This window comes from Columba livia, chromosome 1 (assembly GCF_036013475.1).
Source record: "Columba livia isolate bColLiv1 breed racing homer chromosome 1, bColLiv1.pat.W.v2, whole genome shotgun sequence".
In the NCBI taxonomy this organism is placed as follows: domain Eukaryota; kingdom Metazoa; phylum Chordata; class Aves; order Columbiformes; family Columbidae; genus Columba; species Columba livia.
The window spans coordinates 9,219,653-9,241,827 of NC_088602.1; the positions used below are offsets into that span (position 1 = coordinate 9,219,653).

The 22,175-nt window shown below is 47.8% G+C and overlaps 1 protein-coding gene and 1 long non-coding RNA gene across 2 annotated transcripts in view; one reads left to right on the top strand and one right to left on the bottom strand.

Moving 5' to 3' along the window:
- LOC135575720 (uncharacterized) overlaps nt 1-20,198 on the bottom strand; it is a 78,386-nt gene extending 58,188 nt beyond the window's left edge. Inside the window, exon 1 of the long non-coding RNA XR_010466951.1 lies at nt 19,948-20,198. This is a non-coding gene — a long non-coding RNA (uncharacterized LOC135575720). The remainder of the gene's footprint in view (nt 1-19,947) is intronic.
- On the top strand, nt 15,843-17,830 carry FAM181B (family with sequence similarity 181 member B). Its single transcript, XM_065033258.1, has one exon. It carries the CDS (start codon nt 15,926-15,928, stop codon nt 16,970-16,972), a length of 1,047 nt encoding a protein of 348 aa, XP_064889330.1. The 5' UTR covers nt 15,843-15,925; the 3' UTR covers nt 16,973-17,830.
- Nucleotides 20,199-22,175: the final 1,977 nt, after the last annotated feature.

Sequence of the window (22,175 nt, forward strand, 5' to 3'; positions counted from 1 at the left end):
GGATAGTGAAACCCTGGCCCAGGCTGGCCAGAGAGGTGGTGGATGAACCATCCCTGGAGACATCCCAGGCCAGGCTGGACGGGGCTCTGAGCAACCTGATCTGGGTGAAGATGTTCCTGCTCATGGCAGGGGTGGCACTGGGTGAGCTTTGAAGTTCCCTTCCAACCCAAACTGTTCTGTGATTCTGTGTGCACACAGGCATGCACAGAGCCCACAGCCAAGACGACCCGAGCACGGCCAGGGCAGGTGGTGGCAGCAGCGCGAGATCGGGAGCTGCTGTTCTCCCCAACAGCTGCAGCGATGCTGTGCGGAGCCGCACGTGGGGAGGAGGAAATTCAGCGGCAATGATGCGCCCGTGTGACGGCGTGGCGATGGGCACAGGGGTTCGGCTCTGCTCTCAGCACAGCTTGTTACCGAGAGCTGGCTCAGGTTGATAAATCAGATTGCTTTTCACAAGGGTTATTCTCAAAATAAAATAATAGGAATTTTTAATTTTTTTTTTTTTTTTAATGGGAAAGCTGTTTCCCTGGCAAGATAGAAAATTATTTGTTTTACTGTTTCCTATTTCTTCTTTTTTTCTCTCTTTTTCTCTCTCTTTTTCAAAAGCAAAAGTATAATACCGTGTGTGGCAAATAGAAAAACTAGAAAGTGTGGATAAAAACATACACATTTTCAAAAGTATTGGGAGGGTAATTTTTTTTTTAAATGTATTTCTTCTTTTTTGACTTACTAAGGTTGGAAGTTAGACCTAGTGTGGCATATTCTCCTTTAAGTCTTACAGCCTTGGCTAGTTACCATCACAGCTCATCTCTGAATTTAGGCAATAACAATGGTTAAAAAGTCCTTGTCTTTGGAGCCCATCCTCAAGGCAGAGGCTGCTGTCACAACTGAAGGGGACATCAGGGAACATCCTGGGAATGCAAGGACATCCATCAGTCATTGCTGATGGAGGACGAGATGGAGAAGGTGGAAGTGAGAAGGCACAGCAGTTAAATAACAAGGCAGCACCAGGAGCAGATACCTGAACCGAGGGCTTCCCATCCCAGGGCTGGAACCACGGAACTGCAGGGACACTTCTGCTCTCTGTCCCAATGGATCCTGAATTATCGGGCACCAGTGTGAGGGGTGCAAGTCAGCTACTTCTTCACTGTGTTTATAAATTAGCATTTTATTTTCCTTCTGGGGCACTTCATAGCATCATCTGAGATTTTTACTCCATTAATTCTCTGTTATTGTAGAAGCCCAGACATGGATATTGGAGGTCTCTCGTTCTCTTTCTGAGACATGTTGCAGTTGCTGATTTGGTCTTTTGCTGGAGTTTATTTCCTAAGGTCCAGGGTATGTGGTGGCATGTGAAATGGATGCTCTGCAGACCCTTCAGGACTGCATGTCTGCTACAGCAATTTCATGTCCTCCCCTTGACAGAGGCCAGAGGAGATCTTTGGGAAGAACTAGAGGAGTGGGATGAGCACAGAGCAACACTCCCTCTAGACTGTCCTCACCCTCCTCCAATTTGTGGCTTGGGCACCTCTACCTGCATAGCTGTCTGGGCTCCATGACCCAAGTGGTGTCTTCTGGTCCTATGTAGGTCTGAACACACACCACCCAGCCAGCCCTTGCAGCCCCAAGTGCCCAACTTTGGCTAATGTCACAGAATCTCAGAATCACAGAACAGTTTGGGTTGGAAGGGACCTTCAAAGCTCATCCAGTGCCACCCCTGCCATGAGCAGGGACATCTTCACCCAGATCAGGTTGCTCAGAGCCCCGTCCAGCCTGGCCTGGGATGTCTCCAGGGATGGGGCATCCACCACCTCTCTGGGCATCCTGGGACAGGGTTTCACCAACCTCAGGGTCAAAAACGCCTTCCTCATGTCTAGTCTGAATCTCCTCTCTTTTAGCTTAAAACCTTAAAACCCCTTGTCCTATCACAACAGGCCCTGCTAAAAGGTCTGTCCCCATCTTTCTTACAGGCCCCTTTTAAGTATGGAAAGGCCTCAATAAGGTTTCCTAACAGCCTTTACTTTTCCAGGATGTCACAGGGGCATAACCAACCGTGGCCAGTGACTATGGACCAGGGCAGGATCACCTGGGGCAAGGATTAGGGCAAGCCAGAAATCAGACCATTAGTCAAAGTGGCTGAAAACCAGCTCCCTGGGCTATCACAGGCGTGTCCTCCGCATCCTCAGAAAGGGATCTGTGTGTCCCATGCACTTTAATAAGGTTATATTTTTACTTGGTGATGAGAAGAGCTGGGCTACTTAGATGGCCAGCCCTTAGTGTCATGCTGATGGTGCCTGGCCTAGGACAATCTCATGAAGTATATTTTGCATCTGGGAAAAGCAGAAAGGAATTAAACCTATTACATATTGAAATTATAAGGGTGTGGTTTTGATTTTGACAATTAAGTCAGGTTTTCATGGTCCTTGTTAACCAAAGTAGTGGTTGATCTAGTTCCTGCCTGAGGTATCTGCTATGGCCCATGACTGTCAGTGTTCTTTGTGTGCTGTGCCATGCTAATCATTAGTGTATTTTGAATTTAGATCAGCTGAAATGTCAGATATTTCTAGGAAGTAATGAACTCATTTCTTCCAAGAGAGTGGCTTGGGAATCATCAAGCAAAAATAACAAAAAACAAACCAAAACAAAATGAAAGACAAACAAACCCAACAAACCAAACCAACCAAGCAACAAAAACAGGGAGGGAGGAATGTGTATTTGGTAGATGCTGTCACAAAATAGATCAGATGGAGAGACAGTCGCTGTGGGGAAGACCTAAAAAACACGTGAAGAGTTGTGAGCAAGAAGGCTCAAACCCTTTCCATCTCCCTCTAGTGCAGCAAATGAGGAGGTGAGTTCAACTGGGTACAAGTTTGGCAGCTGCTGATCTGCTGCCGGACCATCTGACACAGTGTTCAGATGTTGTTTGCGAAGCCTGCATAAATTAAATTCCATGTACACGTAAAAAAAATTAATCGGGATCTCTGGTGCCAGCAGCTCCTCTTATCGCTTTGTAGCCTGTTCGCATTCCCTGGCAGATAATCACCATGACTAACATTTATCTGACACAGCCAATTTTGCTACCAAAATCTGTTTTCCGACCTTAACGGGCTACTCACAGAAATGACAGCTCCCTTCCCCCAATAGTGTAACTGCTAACAGAGCTCTCTGAGGAAATAAATGAGTTCTGGGGACACTTTTTATAAAGTTAAGGTATGATGCAATGAATGTTCCAAAGAGCTGGATGGAGGGGATGAATGCCTTTTATTTCTCTTCATATTTGTGATAGTTTCCTTCATCTGATTTATTTCTTTTGCTGTTGTGTGTTGCATCTTTAAATCTCGAAAGACTTCATGCAATTGCATGGACACACTGGAGAGAGCTGCTGTCCATACTCTTCATGCCAACTTGACTTCTGCTCTTTCTTTTTCTACTGTTTTCTAATCTGTATTTTCAAGAAGTCTATAAGGTAGGAATCATAGAATCATAGAATGGTTTGGGTTGGAAGAGAACTTCAAAGCTCCTCCAGTGCCACCCCTGCCATGAACAGGGGCATCTTCACCCAGATCAGGTTGCTCAGAGCCCCGTCCAGCCCAGCCTGGGATGTCTCCAGGGATGGTTCATCCACCACCTCTCTGGGCAACCTGGGACAGGGTTTCACCACCCTCACTGTAAAAAAATTCTTCCTCATGTCTAACCTGAATCGGGAAAAGCTTGTACAAGTCTTTTGTGATGCAGTGAAGGGCACTGGGGAATTGACCAGGATTTAGAAGAACCCAGCAAGTTGGAAAAAGGAGAGGTTTGAATTCGAGCAGCTCCTCAGGCTGTTGACCACGGGACATGGTGGCTCCAGACAGTGGTGGGAGCTGTGGCTGAGACAGAGAAAGAAAGAAGGACTGGGGCAGATGCAGACAGGTCAGTCTGTGGCTCGTTAGCAGATGTCCAATCTAATAGGGCTGTGCTGCCCACACCAATTCCCTTTACCGACCCAGGTTTCTATAGATCTCCACTTAAGTAATGTGCATTATAAATGCCCAGTTTATCCTCTGGGGACACAGGCTAGGCAGGAAGGCACAGAGCACTTGCTGACTGGATATAGGAACCTTTTATCCACAATGAGTTTTTAAGCACTAGAAGGTTATCTTTCTCAAGAACAGAATTCTTCAAGTGGATCTGCCCATTCCTTCCAAAAGTCTGTTGTTCGTATTTTTTTGAGTCTTTCTTCCCCCTTTCTCCTTCTGATTCTTCATCCATGAAGCCCCTACTGTCCCATGAACCTATACCATGCTTCTAAAGAAAACCCACCTTTAAATAGTTCATCTAGGCCATGTGTTCACTCTGCAGTGGTCCAAACCTGGTGGCCCTCACCTGAAGATCAGAGCAGAAGGCCCCAGACTGCAGAGGGATGACTTGAAGATGGTCTCTTGCAAAAAAACCCACCAGATTTCCTCCAAGCAGGTCTAAATAAACTGCCTCTGTGCAAAACTGAGTGCAGAGTGGTTGCATTTCCGTATCTTGCATATCTGGCTGTTTGTGAGGGGTGCCAGGCTCAGAATTGGCTCAAGTCATTGGCAAAAGTGCCCACCCTGTCTGTGCCTGAGGATGTAGCCTGGATCCTCCCACCCCTCAGGGTTTCCCAGTGGTTTGTCTTCTTCCTCCTTGTGCTGCCACCAGAAGACTGAATTTTGCCTATATTGATGACTCTCCCCAACCAAGCTGAATGAATTCTCCTTATTCCCATTCAAATCCTTCTTAAAGGTCCCTTGCATAGACCCAAAAGAAGTAATTCAAAGCCCTACCTCAGAGAAGGTATTGCCCTTCCTTACCCTTATTTTCCTAGGTCAATATGGACAAGGCGTAGCACATCTGGCAACTATTTGTTGTAGCGTCTGTACGTTCATGATGAGGCTAATTATGGATGTTTTGAGACCTTATCAAGCTTTTACAGCTTAATAGGTGGAATTAGATGACTTGGACAATTTGAAGATAGATGCTTTGCATTTTTCTCTTCAATTTTGGTCCCAGGTTGGTCTAAACCTGTAATGAACAGGAACAGTTATTGGCTGGGAGTTTTCCCACTCAAAAAGGGGCGTGGTGACCTCTTGAGTGGCTAAAAAGGATTTTCAGGACATTTTGGGCAACTGCCCTGTACTGGTTTGACCTGTGTAACTCCAAAGGAAGTTGCGCAGAGTTGGCAGGTGCCCTGAGTTTTTAAGATCTGTGTGGGATTAGTTTGATTAGGTTGATCATGGGGGCTCCCTTCAAGGTCAATGGGAAAACTTGAAGCTGCACGGCAGGATCACTAAAACAGGGCAGAAAAATCACTCTGGAGCTGCCCATTTCTCTCCACCAGCAAGAATCAGAGAATCATAGATTCATTTTGATTAGAAAAGATCTTTAAGATCATCAGTTCCAACCGTTGACCTAACACTGCCAAGTCCACCATTAAACCATGTCCCTGATTGCCACATCCACAGAAGAGGAGCCATGGGTGAGATGCTTATGTGGGATCCTCTTTGACAGCCATGATCAGCGCCTTTTTTTAATTCCTCATCAGCATCTGTATTTGGCAGTCTCATGGGCAGCATTTCATGGTCCTTACTGAATCACAAAAATGTAGAATCATTTTCGTTGGAAGAGACCCTCAAGATCATCAAGTCCAACCATAACCTAACTCTGGCACTAAACCATGTCCCCAAGAACCCCATCTACATGTCTTTCAAACCCCTCCAGGGATGGTGACTCCACCACTTCCCTGGGCAGCCTGTTCCAATGCCTGACAACCCTTTCCAGGAATAAATTTTTCTTAATATCCAATCTAAACCTCCCCTGGTGCAACTTGAGGCCATTTCCCCTTGTCCTATCACTCACTACCTGGGAGAAGAGACCAACCCCCTCCATGCTACAATCTCCTTTCAGGCAGTTGCAGACAGTGATAAGGTCTCCCCTCAGCCTCCTGTTCTCCAGGCTGAACAGCCCCAGGTCCCTCAGCCTCTGTGATCGCACTTGTGCTCCAGACCCCTCACCAGCTCCGTTCCCTTCTCTGAACTCACTCCAGCACCTCAAGGTCTTTTTTGTTACGAGGGACCCAAAACTGAACACAGGATTTGAGGTTTGGCCTCACCAGTGCCCAGTACAGGGGGACGGTCACTGCCCTGGTCCTGCTGGCCACGCTATTCCTGATACAAGCCAGGATGCTGTTGGTCTTTTTGGCCGGCTCATGTTCAGCCACTGTTGCTCAACACCCCCAGGTCCTTTTCCTCCAGGCACTTTCCAGCCGCTCTTCCCCAGCCTGTAGCGCTGCCTGGGGTTGTTGTGACCCAAGTGCAGGACCCAGCACTTGGCCTTGTTGAACCTGAGGTCTTTTTGGAGGTGAATTAGGGCTGTGCCAGGTGCAGGCTGTGATAGCCAAGGCAGCATAGAAACCCTCCATCTTCCAGTTGGAAACTCCCTGGGAGCACCAAAAGGAAGACGAGAGGGTTAACACGCAGAAAGGGCAAAGCTTGGATGTCTTGACCAAAATCCAAGCCCCTGAGATGGGCGCTACCAAACTCCACCTGGCAGGAGCTCAGCAGCCCCCAACACGCGTGGCGGTTTGGACACGCCAGGCGGGATCGGCCGCGTTCCCACCGCCGATATGACGGCATCCCAAAGGATCTTTAGGGGCTGAGAAGGGGGGAAAAAATCCTGGCATAGAATTTAAAATGTGCTCTAACCTTTTCTGCAAACTGAAAGCAAGAAAAATGCTCATAAAACTACTCTTTGTGCACAGAAAGAAGTCCATTTTTATACTGTTGCTAAGTTCCTTATTGTTTTCTGGCTGTTTTTTGTGTTTCTGTGGCAGCCTTTTCTGTGGGCCTCTTTCAGTGACTTAGCTATATTGGCCTGCAGATAATTAGATCAGTGCTATCATTTTCACTGTCCTTTTTCCTCTGGGGCTATTTGCATGATAATGGCAGTTTGTGCGACTCTCTCCCTCCGTCTCCCTCTCTCTTTTAACAAGACACCATTTCTAAACATGAAATAATTCAGGGAACAATCTGTGAGTTTTTAAAAAAAAAAAGACTGAGAACATCTGGTTAAGAAAACATTTCTGGCAAACAAAAATCCAACGTATTTTTTAGCTATAGCTTTAAAAAGGAGTCGGCTTGTTTTGTTTTAGTTTGTTTATCTACAGTATTTTTAGTCAATATGTATTTGCTGTATGCAAAGCTCCCAACGACATTATGCTCCCACTCTGGGTATATATGTGTATATGATGATTTATTATGTGTTTATCTGGATAATTTATAGACAAGTAAGATACTAAGATTTAAACTCTTAATGAATCCTGTGGACATTTGGGAGGTAGCTGTGCCCCACAGACTGGTTTTGACCATGCTGCACCACCGAGAATGTTATTTTTACTGTAAGAACGGGGCCTTGGGACCAATTCCTGCTGCTGATGGGATTCAACTCCCTGCAGACATCCCTCAGCAAGGGAGAAAAGAAATGGTGAAGAAAGTAAAGGGAGATAATAAAACTGATGCTGGTATCAGAAGATTATGGAATCCATCTGAGATTTGGAATTCCCAACAGCAGTTTGGCAAGGGGCATCAGCTGTCTTGCACCTGGCTGGTTTTGACATGGATTTGTGAGATCTTCATGTCACTCTGTCAAAAACATATTCCTGGTCCAGCTCCACGTGTGTGAGGCCTTGTCAAGCAGCCCAGCACTGCAGTGGGTAGACGGTGAGGCCGGGAATGGAAAATTGTGTTTGCCTGTTTAGCCAAGCTTATTAAAAACTGCTTGAACCTTTCTAATGGGTCATTTTCAACAGGCAAAACTGGTCACAGTTTTGATAGCATTTTCAATTAAAAAAGAAAGCAATTTAAAATTCCACAATTGTCCGTTAAAAACAGAACAAATCAAAACACGACCAAAAAAAACAAACCATATTGGAAAGAGATAGGGTTTAAGCAGTTAAATACCAGGTCACAGTGCTGACCAACATTTTTAAAGATGACCCCATGCTGCAAATATCTCATGAAAAATGTAACGTGTCAGGAAAAAAAAAAAAGGATTCCTAAAGGCAGATACCTTCATGGACTGGGCTCTGTATTTGTCTACCATGGGGTCACACAGCTCCCACCATTTCAGCAGCTGAGCCCCAGCTGTCTCCCAGGTGGGGACACAGATGAGATGGTGCCAGAGCAGCTTCCATAGGCAGAGGTGACCTTGTTGCCAGCGTCACCACCTTACAGATCCGTCAGCTGAGCTGTACCAGGCTTATTTAAGAGATATAAAGGAACAAGAAGAGTTATGATAACATGGCCATAGTCACAGCTACCTGAAGTCACCTCCAAGTCTGAGACTCTTCAGCACGATTGAAGCATCATTTGAGAGCTACCCAGAGTGAGAGAGAAGGCTGAGCCCAGGCCATGGGAGAGCTGGAAGGACAAGCAGAGTTTTGCTCATAACTGCGCCGAAGGGAGATGCCACGTGTCATATGAGGATTTTGCCATGGGGTTTCCTGGCTCAATAAAATTGGTTATTCCCCAATGGAGGGCAAAGAGACAGGGACTGGCTCACCGGCATTATGAGAGTCGCTGAAACTCAGCAATTCTGAAAATTAGGTCTGTTAATTTGGGTTATTCATCAGTCAGTGACAGTCAGTAGAAATGGCTTCAGCTTGGACCTAGGCCAGGTCCTTACTTCAGAGCATAAATAATGAATAAGAAAACCTCTTTCTGAAACACTGGTACCAATCACAGAATCACAGAATGTCAGGGATTGGAAGGGACCTCGAAAGCTCATCCAGTGCAATCCCCCCATTGGAGCAGGAACACCCAGATGAGGTTACACAGGAACATGTCCAGGTGGGTTTGAATGTCTGCAGAGAAGGAGACTCCACAACCCCCCTGGGCAGCCTGTTCCAGTGTCTGTCACCCTCACTGAGAAGAAGTTTCTTCTCGTATTTAAGTGGAACCTTTTGTGTTCCAGTTTGAACCCATTACCCCTTGTCTTACCATTGGTTGTCACCGAGAAGAGCCTGGCTCCATCCTCGTCACACCAAGCTGTGTGTGACCACAGACCACATGCCAAACAGCACCCAGCCCTCCTGTGCTCTCCATGCTGTGGATGGGGCACGGCTGGATCTCCGAGAATCTCCTCAGTGCCGTTGGTTTCAGTGACCATTCTGAGACATGTGATGACCATTTTGCACCATTCGCTAAATCCTCACTGTTTGCATCAGGTAAAATTCGAGGAGCTCCTGTCCTCCCCAAAGCCACGCAGCACATCCCAGCAAAGCCTGTCAGGGACCATCAGAAATAAATAAACTGGCTCCAGCCAAGCAAACAGGGACTAGTGGAGGGATAGTGTGCAGCAAAAAACGTAGTGCTTGACAATAGTTGCTCTTTGTTTGCATTTCACATTTTATTTCCACCCAGCAAAGCTCTTCCAAGCAGCACCCTGAACGATTAGCAAAAATACAGGAATTAGTTTAGTCCCAAAACCCACTCATTTACCTGCATAAATGTTTGAGTGAAGATAAGACCCTTCAAATTTAAAGGAATACACAAGGACTAAGAGAAAAAAAAAATGCAAAAATATTTCTCAATAATATGAAAAGTAATTTAATTTATTATTCTTTTCAAGTATGTATATATGTTTCATCAACACATAGTTCTACCAGTACCCAACTGCTGGACTAGGAGCAGGACTTAATGAAATGGAAATTACAGTTTCAATCCTCAAAACTCTTTCCTGAAGAGGCAAGTGGTGGTTTTTGCACAGCTTTTGTACTGGTGACAGACACCAGCAATACCCCCAAGTGCTGCATTCAAGAAAGCAGCACACAAAATTTATCAAATGCATTATTTTCTGTGGCAGACGAGTTTGTGTTTTTGCAGCTTTTGTGGGATCTTAATGTATACTAGGTCCTTTTTCATCAACTCATAAATAATTGTGCAAAATTTAGGTGGAATGCTCATGTTTTCAGAGTATGAGAAAACATTTAACCCACTGAAGGCAACTTCAGTGAAGAGCTGAAAGCCAGCTGCCATCACCTTTAAAATTATATAGAAGATTTGAACAAAAGTTATGATAGTATGAAGAAGATGAGTGTTTCTCCAACCAGGAAATTTATATGATGAAAAACCGGCTACAATCTGAAACAGTGAAAGCAACACAAAGTTTTTTGAGCTGGTGCTGAGGTTTGTTTTCAGATGAGCTGCCCCAGGAATTAGATTTGGACACGGTCCCTTCTCTGTTGCATGCTTGTTCTGATCTTGTTCTTAAGCTTCCACATTCCCATAGGTAGTTTTCCTTCACAATGTATCATATATAAAGTGCACAACACAGCTGTGGAATGGTATTTACAACTGTTCAGATGAAGGAGAATGGGATGGTTATTGGAAGAGCTGATTAAGCAAGCCCAGCTTTACACTGGAGTAACCTCACAGAAGTAAGGAATTCAGTGTTCTAAAACCAAGAGTGGAGTCGGGCTCAGCTGAACGATGGACTTTCATATTCATGTGGAAGATTAAACATAGTGCACTCATGTGCAGCCCATGTTTCAGCTGAGTCCTGCACTCCCCACATGGGTGAAACAACCTGCTAAAAAGTTTGTCCCCATCTTTCTTATTGGCCCCTTTTAAGAAGTGAAAGGCTGCAATAATGTCTCCCTACAGCCTTCTCATATCTTAAGTGACCCACTATTTCTTTTCCAGTTCTAAACCATTTAATTTCTGCCCCCCCAACCCGCCACTTTCTTAAAATAAGCATATGAAAAAATCAGGTTAAATGTTTAAATTCTACCTCAGACACTTGGGTCTGGCTCAGCGATGCTTTGCTGATAACCAGGAGTCTCCAGGGGCATCTCAGAGCTCAGCCCAGTCTGGGCAAGGACCAGGAGAACCTTTATGTGATTTCCTGATGGAGTGATGATCCACCAAACACAAACAACATGGCTTTGTGCTTTGTCCTTGCAAAGCTCTTTCGAATGTCATGCATTGCTTACAAACTCACCGGTGCCAGCAGAACCACCAAAACCTGCTTTGCCCTTTCGTTTGGAGGGAATATATCCAGGAGAACACAGTGTCACACACCGAGATTGAAAGAGGAAAAGGGAAACTGAGACAACAGCATTCTGGAGGAAAACTGGGCTTTATGTGCAGGGTGCCACGTCTGCAATCCTGTGCCCACTAATAATCCCATCTGAATAAAATAGCATCTCTAAGAAGCCAGGACCATAAAGGAAGGAACCATGTTTGAACATGTATCATTTGATGGGGTCTATAGTAATTTCAGACAGGTGAGGACTGCATCTACATAAGCCACACAACCTTATTTATCTACGCACATATACTAAACTTAGGTTAAGTGGCTTGAATTTGGCTTAAGTGGAAAATGCCTTTCATCCCTCCTTCTAATTTTATTGAATATTTTATTGTCAATTTTTCTTTATTTATCAGTGAGGAAGCAAACCGGTATGTTTTAAAATTTCTCCCACTGTTTTGAGTATAAACTTCCTGAACATTTTACCCTGTTTGCAAGAGATCCAGTAAAATGAAGATTTTTTTTTTAGGTCAACATTTTCTTCTGGCAGACTGAGCCTGAAGTGCACTTTATTTCCCTTTAATTTAACAGCTCCAGCAGCTTTTCCAGTTAAATCGACTGTTCATTATTGAGCCCATTTATGAAGGGCTGTGCAGTGCAGTTTAATGAATCCCTGGCACAAAGCTCCCTTTCAGGGTAGGGAAAGAATAGCAGCCTATTTAGGTCCTGTAGGGCTGTATGTCAAAGGCTGCCTATAATACTTGTCAGGGAAGGGCAGAAATTCCCACTGATATAAGAATGTGCAAGAAATCAACTTTCACAACCAACTCGCCGATTAAGACGCGATCAGGAAATGAGAGTGTAGGTTGCGAGCGGTGACACCTGTTTGGGCAGCCAGATTTTCCCATAACTTGATAACCATATGGGCTATGCAACCGAGCAGGAAAATAAACCAACCTCCTCCCTCCTCCCTTCTTGTAGAGATTTTCTTACTTTCATGCTGCCTTCCCGACATTGCAGCGAAAGGAAAAGGGGTGAATTGCGAGAGCTGGGCTCGGTGCTGGGTTTGGTTTGCAAGTGATCATCAGATCATGGAATGGTTTGTGTTGGAAGGGACCTTCAAAGCTCATCCAGTGCCACCCCTGCCATGAGCATGGACATCTTCACCCAGATCAGGTTGCTCAGAGCCCCGTCCAGCCTGGCCTGGGATGTCTCCAGGGATGGGGCATCCACCACCTTTCTGGCCAACCTGGGCCAGGGTTTTACCTCCCTCATTGTAAAAAATGTCTTCCTCATGTCAGTGCTGAATCTCCCATCTTCTAGTGACAGGGCACAGCATGAGGTGTTTCCTTCAGGCTGGATCCTGGTGGGATCCTGTTCCTGCATTGCAAAGAAACATAGAATCATAGATCTTGGGCACTGAGACAGGTGGTCCCACGAGCATCGGGAGGGTGGATCCACCTTCTCAACCTCCTTTGGTGAGGAGCTGCTCCACAAAAGTGCTGGCACCGTAACGTGGTCCTCAGCTGTGCAAGGCTTTCTTGTTTGCATCCGCTGCTCTCTCCTTTCTGTCCCACTTGATCTGCAAGAATAACAAATTGATCTTCTTGTGTAGGGCTTAATTGCAGGGCTAGGAGCTCAGTTTGTGGCCCATGCAAAACATCGGCGAGCACGGTGTGTCCCTGCTCCCTTTGATTCACAGGGTGACTGTGCTGCGGTTCCCTCTAAAGAAGCCAAGCTTGATGCCAAGGGCATCGTTCTGGAAAGCCCTGGTTTAATCCTCAGAGCTGGTCAAGATGCTGCTACCTATAATGAGCAAGAAAAGAAACAAAACCAGATAACTTCCCTGCACAAAGTGGGCAAGAAAATAGCAGTAGAGCCCCTGGAGCCCCTTGTGAGCACCGGACACTGTCCTGTGGGACAGAGGTTTGGAGTGTGGGAAGCACTTCTGCAGCCACTTCACCCACCTGGGTCTGATGGGGTGAGAGTGGAGGGACGAGGACATCTGGTCCCAGCATTTACCTGGGGTTGGGGTTATTCTGTGGGTCTAATCCCAGAACTCCCTGGACATTAGACCTCTCCTCGCTGGAGGGGTGTGCGAGCCAAACTGCACGGGCTGAGCATCATCATCCTGAAAGAGCACAGGCGGAAGACAAGCATTGGTTTGTAGAGCTGCTGTGAGAGACGTTTCGCAGGAATAACCAAACCGCTGTTTCCTTGGAAAAATCAAGTTTCTTTGCAGGTTGTGGGCATCATGTGGTTTAGCAAATTTCCCTCTGGGCATTGCCCAACCTGGGGTAATCAGCTCTGCGTGAGAGAACATGGAGAATAAGCATGTTTAATGCAATTATGAAAGCTTTCTAAATCTCCAGGTCTGCTTGAGAATATGTAAATTTGGCTGCTTAGCACAACTGAATGCAAACTTTCCTTTGCATGCCTGACAATTGTTTTAATACTCTCCAATTTTTAGGAGCTAATAAAGTCTCCCACTAAACCGTAGCTGAGCTCTCAAAGCTGTTTAATTGAATGAATTCAGCCTTACAGAAGTGAAGCCGGGACTTTCAGCTTTTTTTTGCTTTTCTCTAAGCCACCGGATATTTAGCCACTCTGCATATAACACCACCCAGCCTCATTAACAACCCTCTTTAGACAGGCTATGAAATATTACCACTACAACGCTGGAGCAGATACTAACTTGCAGACGACTCAGTGCTCTATTAGAGTCGTTTCACGTTGCTCAGATAAGAAATGGTCCCAAAGCGGCCGCGCTTGCAGTCACAGACAGTGATGCCCATTTTCTAGACCAATGTACAGTTTGAAGTGGCCTCAGAGTGGGTGCAAAACTACCTAGTGGAGCACACAGGGGATACATACATTGTTCTTTACATTTCCCCGTCAATAAGGAAGCTTGGAGCAGGATGCAAAGCTTGACAGGGCTTGACAGGACCTCAGGGTAAAAGCTCAGGTTGCTAATCCGTGTCAGTTGTACTTGAGCTAAGTAGTTTAAATCCACCTCCTATGTAGACATATTCATTCTGGTATGGAGACACGTATAGATTTCCCATAGCCTTCTGCCTACCATGGTTTTTTTTGCTTTGATTGCACAGTTGTACCCAGATCAACTCCCCATGTAAGAGACTCTGGGAGGCTCCAGCGGGGCAGGTTTTGCAAGGAGACCGGTCCAGATGTGCCGGCACCAGAGCCAAGGCTGTGCCTGGGACCACGAGGCTCTGCTGATGATGGGACCTGCTGAGATGCAGGTGAGAAACCAAGAAAATTGGCATTTTTGATTGGCAGAGGATTTTGAGCCTTTTTTCCCCCTCTCATCAAATATCTGTTTTCTCCTCTTTTCTCCTTGCAATACTCGCTTTGCATTCAACAAGTGTTTGAAAGCACTGTGAGGTTAATTGGGCTGATTTTTCTGTTTTACCACTAAACGCAGTCTTAGGAAGATGTTTCCTTTTTCTTCTGCAAAGTTTTGGTTTCTCCTTTTTCCTTCTAACACAAAACTGCTGCATTTATAAAGGATCGATGCAGATCAAGAAAACTCACCCTACTTCAGTCAAAATCAGATATGCACCTTTACTCATACTCAGACATATAAAATCACTGAAAATAAATCTGGAGCTCAAAGGTTTGAGGTTGCTCTACACCAAGGTAAAAATTTTCTAATGGAAGATCAACAAAATACCTTCCCCTTCTGCCTCCCCTGAAAAGATAAGATACTTCCTTCAGGAGCCGTTATCAGTACTTCCAGGAGCCACTTCACCAGTTTTTCTACCTTCCATATGGAAGATTTATATGGCTGCTTCACTAAACTCATGCAAGTAAAAATCTTTGGTTTTAACTGAATGCAGCCCAATCATTTAAAATCCCTCCGGGATCAGAGTGTTGGATTTTATCAGGACTTGACCTGAGTGGGAAAATATAATATACTTGGTAACGTGTATACTAATGAACTTAGAAAAAACCAAAACAAAACAAAACTGCTTTGGAAATCAATTTAGGCTCGCACATGCTGGTGGGTGTCAGAGCAAGAGCTGTGCAGGGGACCGGCTGTGCGGGTCAGACCTCGGGCAGGGGAAGACACTTTGTGCCAGCTGAGCATCTGCAGGAGGGGAGGGATGGGGCTGGGGGCGGCTGCACGCTGGTGATGGGGATCGCACCGATCAAATAGAACAGTTTGGGTTGGAATGGACCTTCAAAGCTCAAACAGTGAAAATCTCCTGCAATGAGCAGGGACATCTTCACCCAGATCAGGTTGCTCAGAGCCCCGTCCAGCCTGGTCTGGGATGTCTCCAGGGATGGGGCATCCACCACCTCTCTGGGCAACCTGGGACAGGGTTTCACCACCCTCAGTGTAAAAAATTTCTTCCTCATGTCTGGCCTGAATCTGCCCTTCTGTAGCTTAAAGCCACCACTGTGTTCTGTCACAACAGGCTCTGCTAAAAAGTCTGTCCTCATCTTTCTTATCAGCCTCTTTTAGGCACTGAAAGGCCACGATGAGGTCTCCCTAGAGCCTTCTCTTCTCCAGGCTGAACAACCCCAACTCTCTCAGCCTGTCCTCACAGCAGAGCTGTTCCAGCCCTGATGGAGTCAGGGGGATGCTGGTTCAGAGCGGATCTGTGTACCTGCCCGGGAGCTCTGGGTACCTGTCCCGGGGGTGATGCTCGTCCCGCTGCCGCTGTCCCCGGCCGGGGGTGGGCGCACCCGGCTCGGCCCGGCCCCCGGGCGCCCGGCGGGGAGGAGGCGGGGAGGGCCGGGCCAGCCCCGCTGCTGAGCCCTCCTCCTCCTCCCCCGCCCGCCGCCTTTTCCCCGCCGCCGCCGCCGCCGCTCCCGGCCGGTGCAGCCCTGCGGAGCTCGGGGCGGCGGCGCCCCGCCGCCGGCCATGGCCGTGCCAGCCGCGCTGCTCAGCCCGCACCACCTCCTCTCCTTCTGCTTCCCCGCCGCCGGCGGCCTCCTGGGCTATGCCGACCTGGAGAAGGGCTATGAGGGCGGCGGCGGGGGCGACGCGGGGGACTTTAAAGAAGCCACCAGGGACCTGCTGAGCTTCATCGACTCGGCCTCCAGCAACATCAAGCTGGCGCTGGACAAGCCGGTGAAGTCCAAGCGGAAGGTGAACCATCGGAAGTACCTGCAGAAGCAGATCAAGCGCTGCACCGGCATCATCACCGCCGCCCCGCCGCCCGCTCCTCCACCGCCCGCCGCCTCCTCCCCGCCCGCCGCCTGCCCCGCCAAGCCCCCGCCGCGCCGAGAGGCCTCGCAGGCAGCCAGCAGCCTCCAGAGCAAGAGCCTGGCCGCCCTCTTCGGCTCCCTGCAGCAGGGCCGGGGGCCGGCGAGCGGCGGCGAGGCGGCGGGAGGCGGCGGCGGGGCGGGCGGCGGCGGGGCGGCGGGCGGCCCGCGGAAGGTGCCGCTGCGGGACCGCAACCTGCCGCCCTCCTTCTTCACGGAGCCGGCGCTGCCCGCTGCCGCCCGGGGGCCGCCGCCGGGAGCCAAGGAGCTGGAGAAGGGCGGCGGAGCGGAGGCGGCCGAGTTCTTCGAGCTGCTGGGTCCCGAGTACGGCGCGCTGCTGCCCGAGCACGCCGCCCCGCCGGACGCCTTCCCCGCCCGCCTGCCCGCCGAGCTGGGCCTGGAGCACGGTCTCTACGAGGTGCCTCTGCCCGCCGCCCACCACCCGCTGCTGGGCGGGCTGGTCTACCCTGAGCCGCCCTGGAGCCCGGCGGGGCCCTGCAGCCCCCCCAAGAAAGCTCCGGCCGAGGCGCTGCGCCCGCTCTACTCCGGCGGCGGGGAGCCGGCCCCGGGCAGCAGCGAGGAGCCCGGCGGGCACCTGTCGGCGGGGTTCACCGCCTTCTTCCCCGAGTGCCCGCTGCCCCCGCCGCAGGGCCACTACGACTACAGCGCCGGCTTCCACCGCGCTGCCTACCCCGGGCTGTAGGGCAGCGCCCGGGGCTCGGCCCGGCACGGTGGGATGCGGGGAGCCCACCCGCGGGGACCTGGCGGACGCTCCGGGGACAGCGGGACCTCCTGCCACTCACGCGTGGGGCTGAGGGCTCCGCCGGCCCCGCCGCGTGTGTGTGTGTGCGTGTCCCACCCGAAACCACGGCTCCCGCAGGACTCAGCTTCGTGCTGCGCCAGTCGCCTCCTCATGCGATTTGGGAGCCGCTGCAAATAAAATGTGAAATATTTGGTTCCTTCAGGTGTTTTTCTAGCGGCCGGTGCCTCCCTTCCCTTAGCCTTCCATAGGGGTCAGGTTTTGTCCTGCTGTAGGCAGCTCGGTGTGCCTGTCCTACGGGACACTGCGACGGGGGCTGCGCTTCTTGAAGGCAGCCGCGACCACTTGTAAATGATCTCAGTCTAAAAGTAAAACTCCGTCAACTCTTGTGGTGCACTGGAAGTTTTTCCCAGGCTTGCTTGCATCGCAAGTGCTGGTGGATGTTCTGCTGAACACACAAAAGGCGAGGAAAAAAAGAAATTCAACTGAAGCAAAGTTAAAAATGCTGCTACCAAAACTTAGTGTTCTGAAATTTAACAATGTCTTGCAGGATCTTGCAAACAGCAATTTACAGCGATACGTAAGTTAATTGACGGCATAAGTTCAGGACAACAATGTGCTGTAGCCACTGCGGCGATGTGATTCCTGCAGACGGTTGGATTTCTTCCAGGAATGTGTCAAAGCTCGGAAGGCAATGCGGCTCGGTCTCATTGTGTACAGGAGATTATTTGATAATCATTTAAGTTATGTAAAAGAGTGTATGATAGGTCCTACAAAAATAAAGCTACACAATAGATCTAAGACCTGTGGTTGTTACTGCCGTTGAAATGCAGCGTTCAAGGGGCTTTCACTGCGCCTCCACCCTCTGTAATGGTTTCTTGGCAGGAGTTAAGACAGGCAGTAGTTTTTGTCTTCCCTAAAATCTTTTGAAATGCCGTATTTTATCCACAGCGACCCGTGCTTGTTTTGCCTTCATTTGTACCGGCTGTTCCTTTAACTTGCTAGAAAGAAGGGAATGATAATACGTGACAAAGCCAAGGGATGAAAATTGTAACAGTTATGAAAACAGATCAAAATAGTCGGAGGTTTCCTATTGAGATGCAAGTCTTAAAAGGCAATCCCGCAGCCTGGCGCCCCGCCAGTCCCAAGCGGATTGTTTGTTTTTGAAACAGGATCCACATACGGATCAGCCCGAGGTTTTACCCTCAGTGGAGACAAATCCTTGTGCTTTCTATCGTTTAAAAGATAATCTGAAAGGTAAAACAGTTTTCTTCATTCATCAACACAGATTTAACTTTTCAGAGACGTAGGGTCAAGCTGTTGGGATGTGTGGAGAAGTAATGCAAGATCTTCTGGAAATAAAACATGAGAGACTTTGTTTTGGAAATGGGGTTTAATTTTAACCAGTGAGAGCTGTAACTTGTGCTGCCTCTTTCCTTCCCAAAACCTGCCCAGGGTTTCCACAAACTGTATGGAAAGGATCCACCATGGATAAATGCCCAACAACTCTCCAGTGACTAAAAGCTGAAGGCTGTTAAAGAAAAGCAATTTTTGAGTGTAATTTTGCAGTAGTTTATTTAACTAAGCTTCACAAGAGCGTGCGTGAGGAACAATGGGCGACCAGTCTGGACAAGGTAGCTACAAATTAGGTTAATCCTGCCCCGCTGCTGGTTTCGATGACGGGACCATGTCCTGCTCTGAACTCGGTCCTGCCTTCTTCGTGCTGGCAAACCTCCCGGTGCAGAGCTCGTGGGTTTGTGTTTGCAAGCAGCGCACCGCCAGGTCCAAGCAGAGCTTGTGTAAAACTACGTTTTAGATCATCCAGACAAGAGCAGCTGGGGGGTTATTTCAGTTGGAGAGATATTTTGTTTTGTTTGTTTAGGAACTGCTTCAAGCATATGAATTTGTAGCACATATAGGCAGCTGCTTGGGGTATTTCAGCTTGATGGTGCTGTGCTGATATGTGTCATATTGCCCGGCGTTCTCACCTGAGCTGCGCACCTGAGATCGGTGCTTTCAGCAGGCTGAGCAAACAAAGGGGATGCTGACAATGCAATGGGCTCTGCTAAGGAGAGAAAACACCTTTTGTCCCTTAGGATTTCACTGAGCAATTTATTTATTTCACAAGCTCAATATGCAAATATATATTAACCAGGGATCTAATCCTGAAGACCTTCCAGCCGTCCTATTTCTCAGCTTTCTTGAAGACTTCAGTGTGATTTTGCTTGAAAAATGTCTAAAAGAGGTCTTCAGGAAGTTTCTGGGATATGCTATGTAGACATTGCAAACCTACCGGCCTCACCATTCTATGCCAAGTAGGCATGAAGTGCCACAAATCTGACCTGCTGGTGGTTTCCACTCATTTGGTGCTCCGGTCCCTTGTAGATGGTGACCTGTGGTGCTCAGAAGCTGAACATCATCAGCCTTCTTGGGTTATACCTTATCTCAAACTAGTGGGAGAAGCAGCTTGGTGGGTGTCGGTGGAGCTGGGCTGGTATAAAACTGTGATGGCAGCTGGTTCCAGATGCTGCCAGGTTGGGAGGGTTCTTCACAGGCTTGCAAGAAGTTGGGGGCGGGCTCCAGATCAGAGGCTGGAACAGCTCTGCTGGGAGGACAGGCTGAGAGAGCTGGGGTTGTTCAGCCTGGAGAAGAGAAAGCTCTGGGGAGACCTTATTGCAGCCTTTCAGTGCTTAAAAGTGGCCTATAAGAAAGATGGGGACAGGCTTTTTAGCAGGGCCTGTTGGGACAGGACAAGCGGTGATGGTTTTAAACTAAAGGAGGGGAGATTTAGGCCAGACACGAGGAAGACATTTTTTACACTGAGGGTGGTGAAACCCTGTCCCAGGTTGGCCAGAGAGGTGGTGGATGCCCCATCCCTGGAGACATCCCAGGCCAGGCTGGACGGGGCTCTGAGCAACCTGGTGAAGATGTCCCTGCTCATGGCAGGGGTGGCACTGGATGAGCTTTGAAGGTCCCTTCCGACCCAAACTGTTCAATGATTTGAGCATTCCAGGAGCCAGCCTGGCTTAGCGGCAGCTGGAGATGTTGTTTCAGCAATAGTGCCTTAAAGGGCCATTTTCAGTTTATAACAGTTTACAATTAAAAACAAAACAAACCATCTAGTATCAGTATTCTTTGGAGTGCCGCTGCATTTCTGCCCGTGGATGTATCTGAGGAGTACCTGGTGTGGGAAGTCTGATAAGGCCGTAGAGGAGCTGACAATGGCCGGGTCGATCCCAGCGGCTTTTCCCACAGCAGAGCCCAGACAAAGGAGCTCTGTGCAGCTCCCGAGGACGCTGGAGCTCCTCTCCGAGCTGCCGAGGAGGCGAGGGCACCACCACCAGACCAAGGGTTGCCATCTAGCCGAGCCGCATCTTTTATCTTCTTTGTGCTTGTGTGGGCTCTTTTTGTCGCGGTTGTTTCCCCCAGCTTGAATAGCGCAGGCACGGAAAATGTCACAGAAGAGTCTCACTCAGAAACACCCTTGGGAAATTGCTTTCTCCACTGAAACACTGAAGAGCATCATCTTAAGCAGCTGTAAGAATAAAACCTTTTGTAATCAAGCAAGATATTTTGGTTTATCTGGTGCACTTTTACAAGGACTCTGTCCCTAAGAACTGAAGCTGATCCTTTTTAGCTTTTCTGTCTTAAAAGAAGTGTGTCCCTTTGAATGGAAATGGGTTCTGTTTGGCTGGATCAAGGTCAGACTCTCAAACTATTTGTTTTACAAAGCCTGCACCGAGTTCCTCAGATGTACTGAATTCCATTTTGTTGCTGGTGTATTTTACACATATTATCTGTTTTTATGGGTGATTTGAGTGGAAAAAACTTGTTGTATGCAGTCAAAGATGATCAATGGGATAACAAGAACGCTTCGTTATATTTTTAGGTGAGGGACTCTTACCTTTCCTTAATGGTGATTTTTTGATGAATAGCAAAAGGTTCACCATGAATAGTTATTACTGCATCTCAATATTTTATGATTTAAATGTTCTGGGTCAGAAAGATTATTTTATTTTCTTGGATGGGCTCGCTAACTATTGAATGACCTGAGCTCCGGATTACTCTAATACAGCCTGACCATTGATGACGAGTCATCTTCGGTGAGCTTACATAGTTGTCCAAACAATGTTACTAAAAGAGATAAAGGAGTTTATTGTAAACTCGCTTTGTTTTCTGACTTTTTGAATAAACTGCTTTTGGCAACGGTGCAAAAACTGAAGGTCACTCTGCAGTTACTGGCAACAGGAGGGAAGAAGTGGTGGAGTAACTCCATAGTGACGTGCAAGCAATTTGGGTGGAAATTTGATGAATTCAGGTGTATGTACAAATGTGAATACATGAAATGGGAGCTGGGAATACTTTTGGGATAGCTTTATGTCAGCCGAAGAGACTGCAGCCTGCTTGCTCTGAAATCAACTCATCTCTCATTTTTAAGATTGGTAAATGCCTAAAATCCAATTACTTTCTTGTAACACATCTACATTAAAAAAATAATAGTGTATTATAGTGACGCCGTCTCCCAGAATCTGTGTGGGTAAAGATTAGCAGAGTGTAGTTGAAAGATGACACCATGAAATGTGCAGTGAGAACTTACATTTTCTGTGTTTTATAACGTTTTTTTGATACCTCATTGTAACCTTGATTATCCTTGGTGACTCCCCTCCCTCACTGGCACAGAACTGCTTCCCTAGACTGGATGTTTTTAGCCTTTAATGCTTTCTGGACCCCCTCCATATCAAATGGAAATGTACTGTCAAAGCCTTGTTTTTCCTGGTTGTTTTGGTTGCAGTTTCCCAGAGATCACAGGCTCAACATCACCGCATTCATGTCCACGGAGAATACTTTTAATTGCTCGAGTTGGCCAGTGCAGGATCTGAGGAACACGCAGCATTTCCCAAATGATGCTTCGCCTTTTCTTCTCTGGGATGGGTGGAATCACGTCTTATTTATGAAATCTCTGTGACCCTCCCTGAGGCAGCTAAAACTGCACGATTTACCCTGTGCTGATTCCGGGAATTCCCAAAAATATTTGGTGTATAAGAAAATGTGGATTGGTCCGTAGTGAGGGAGGTAGGACAGGATTCAAACTTTGTAGTAATGGGTTCTGGTGCTCCCGTAAGTGCATGTTTTTTGTGTTAAGAGT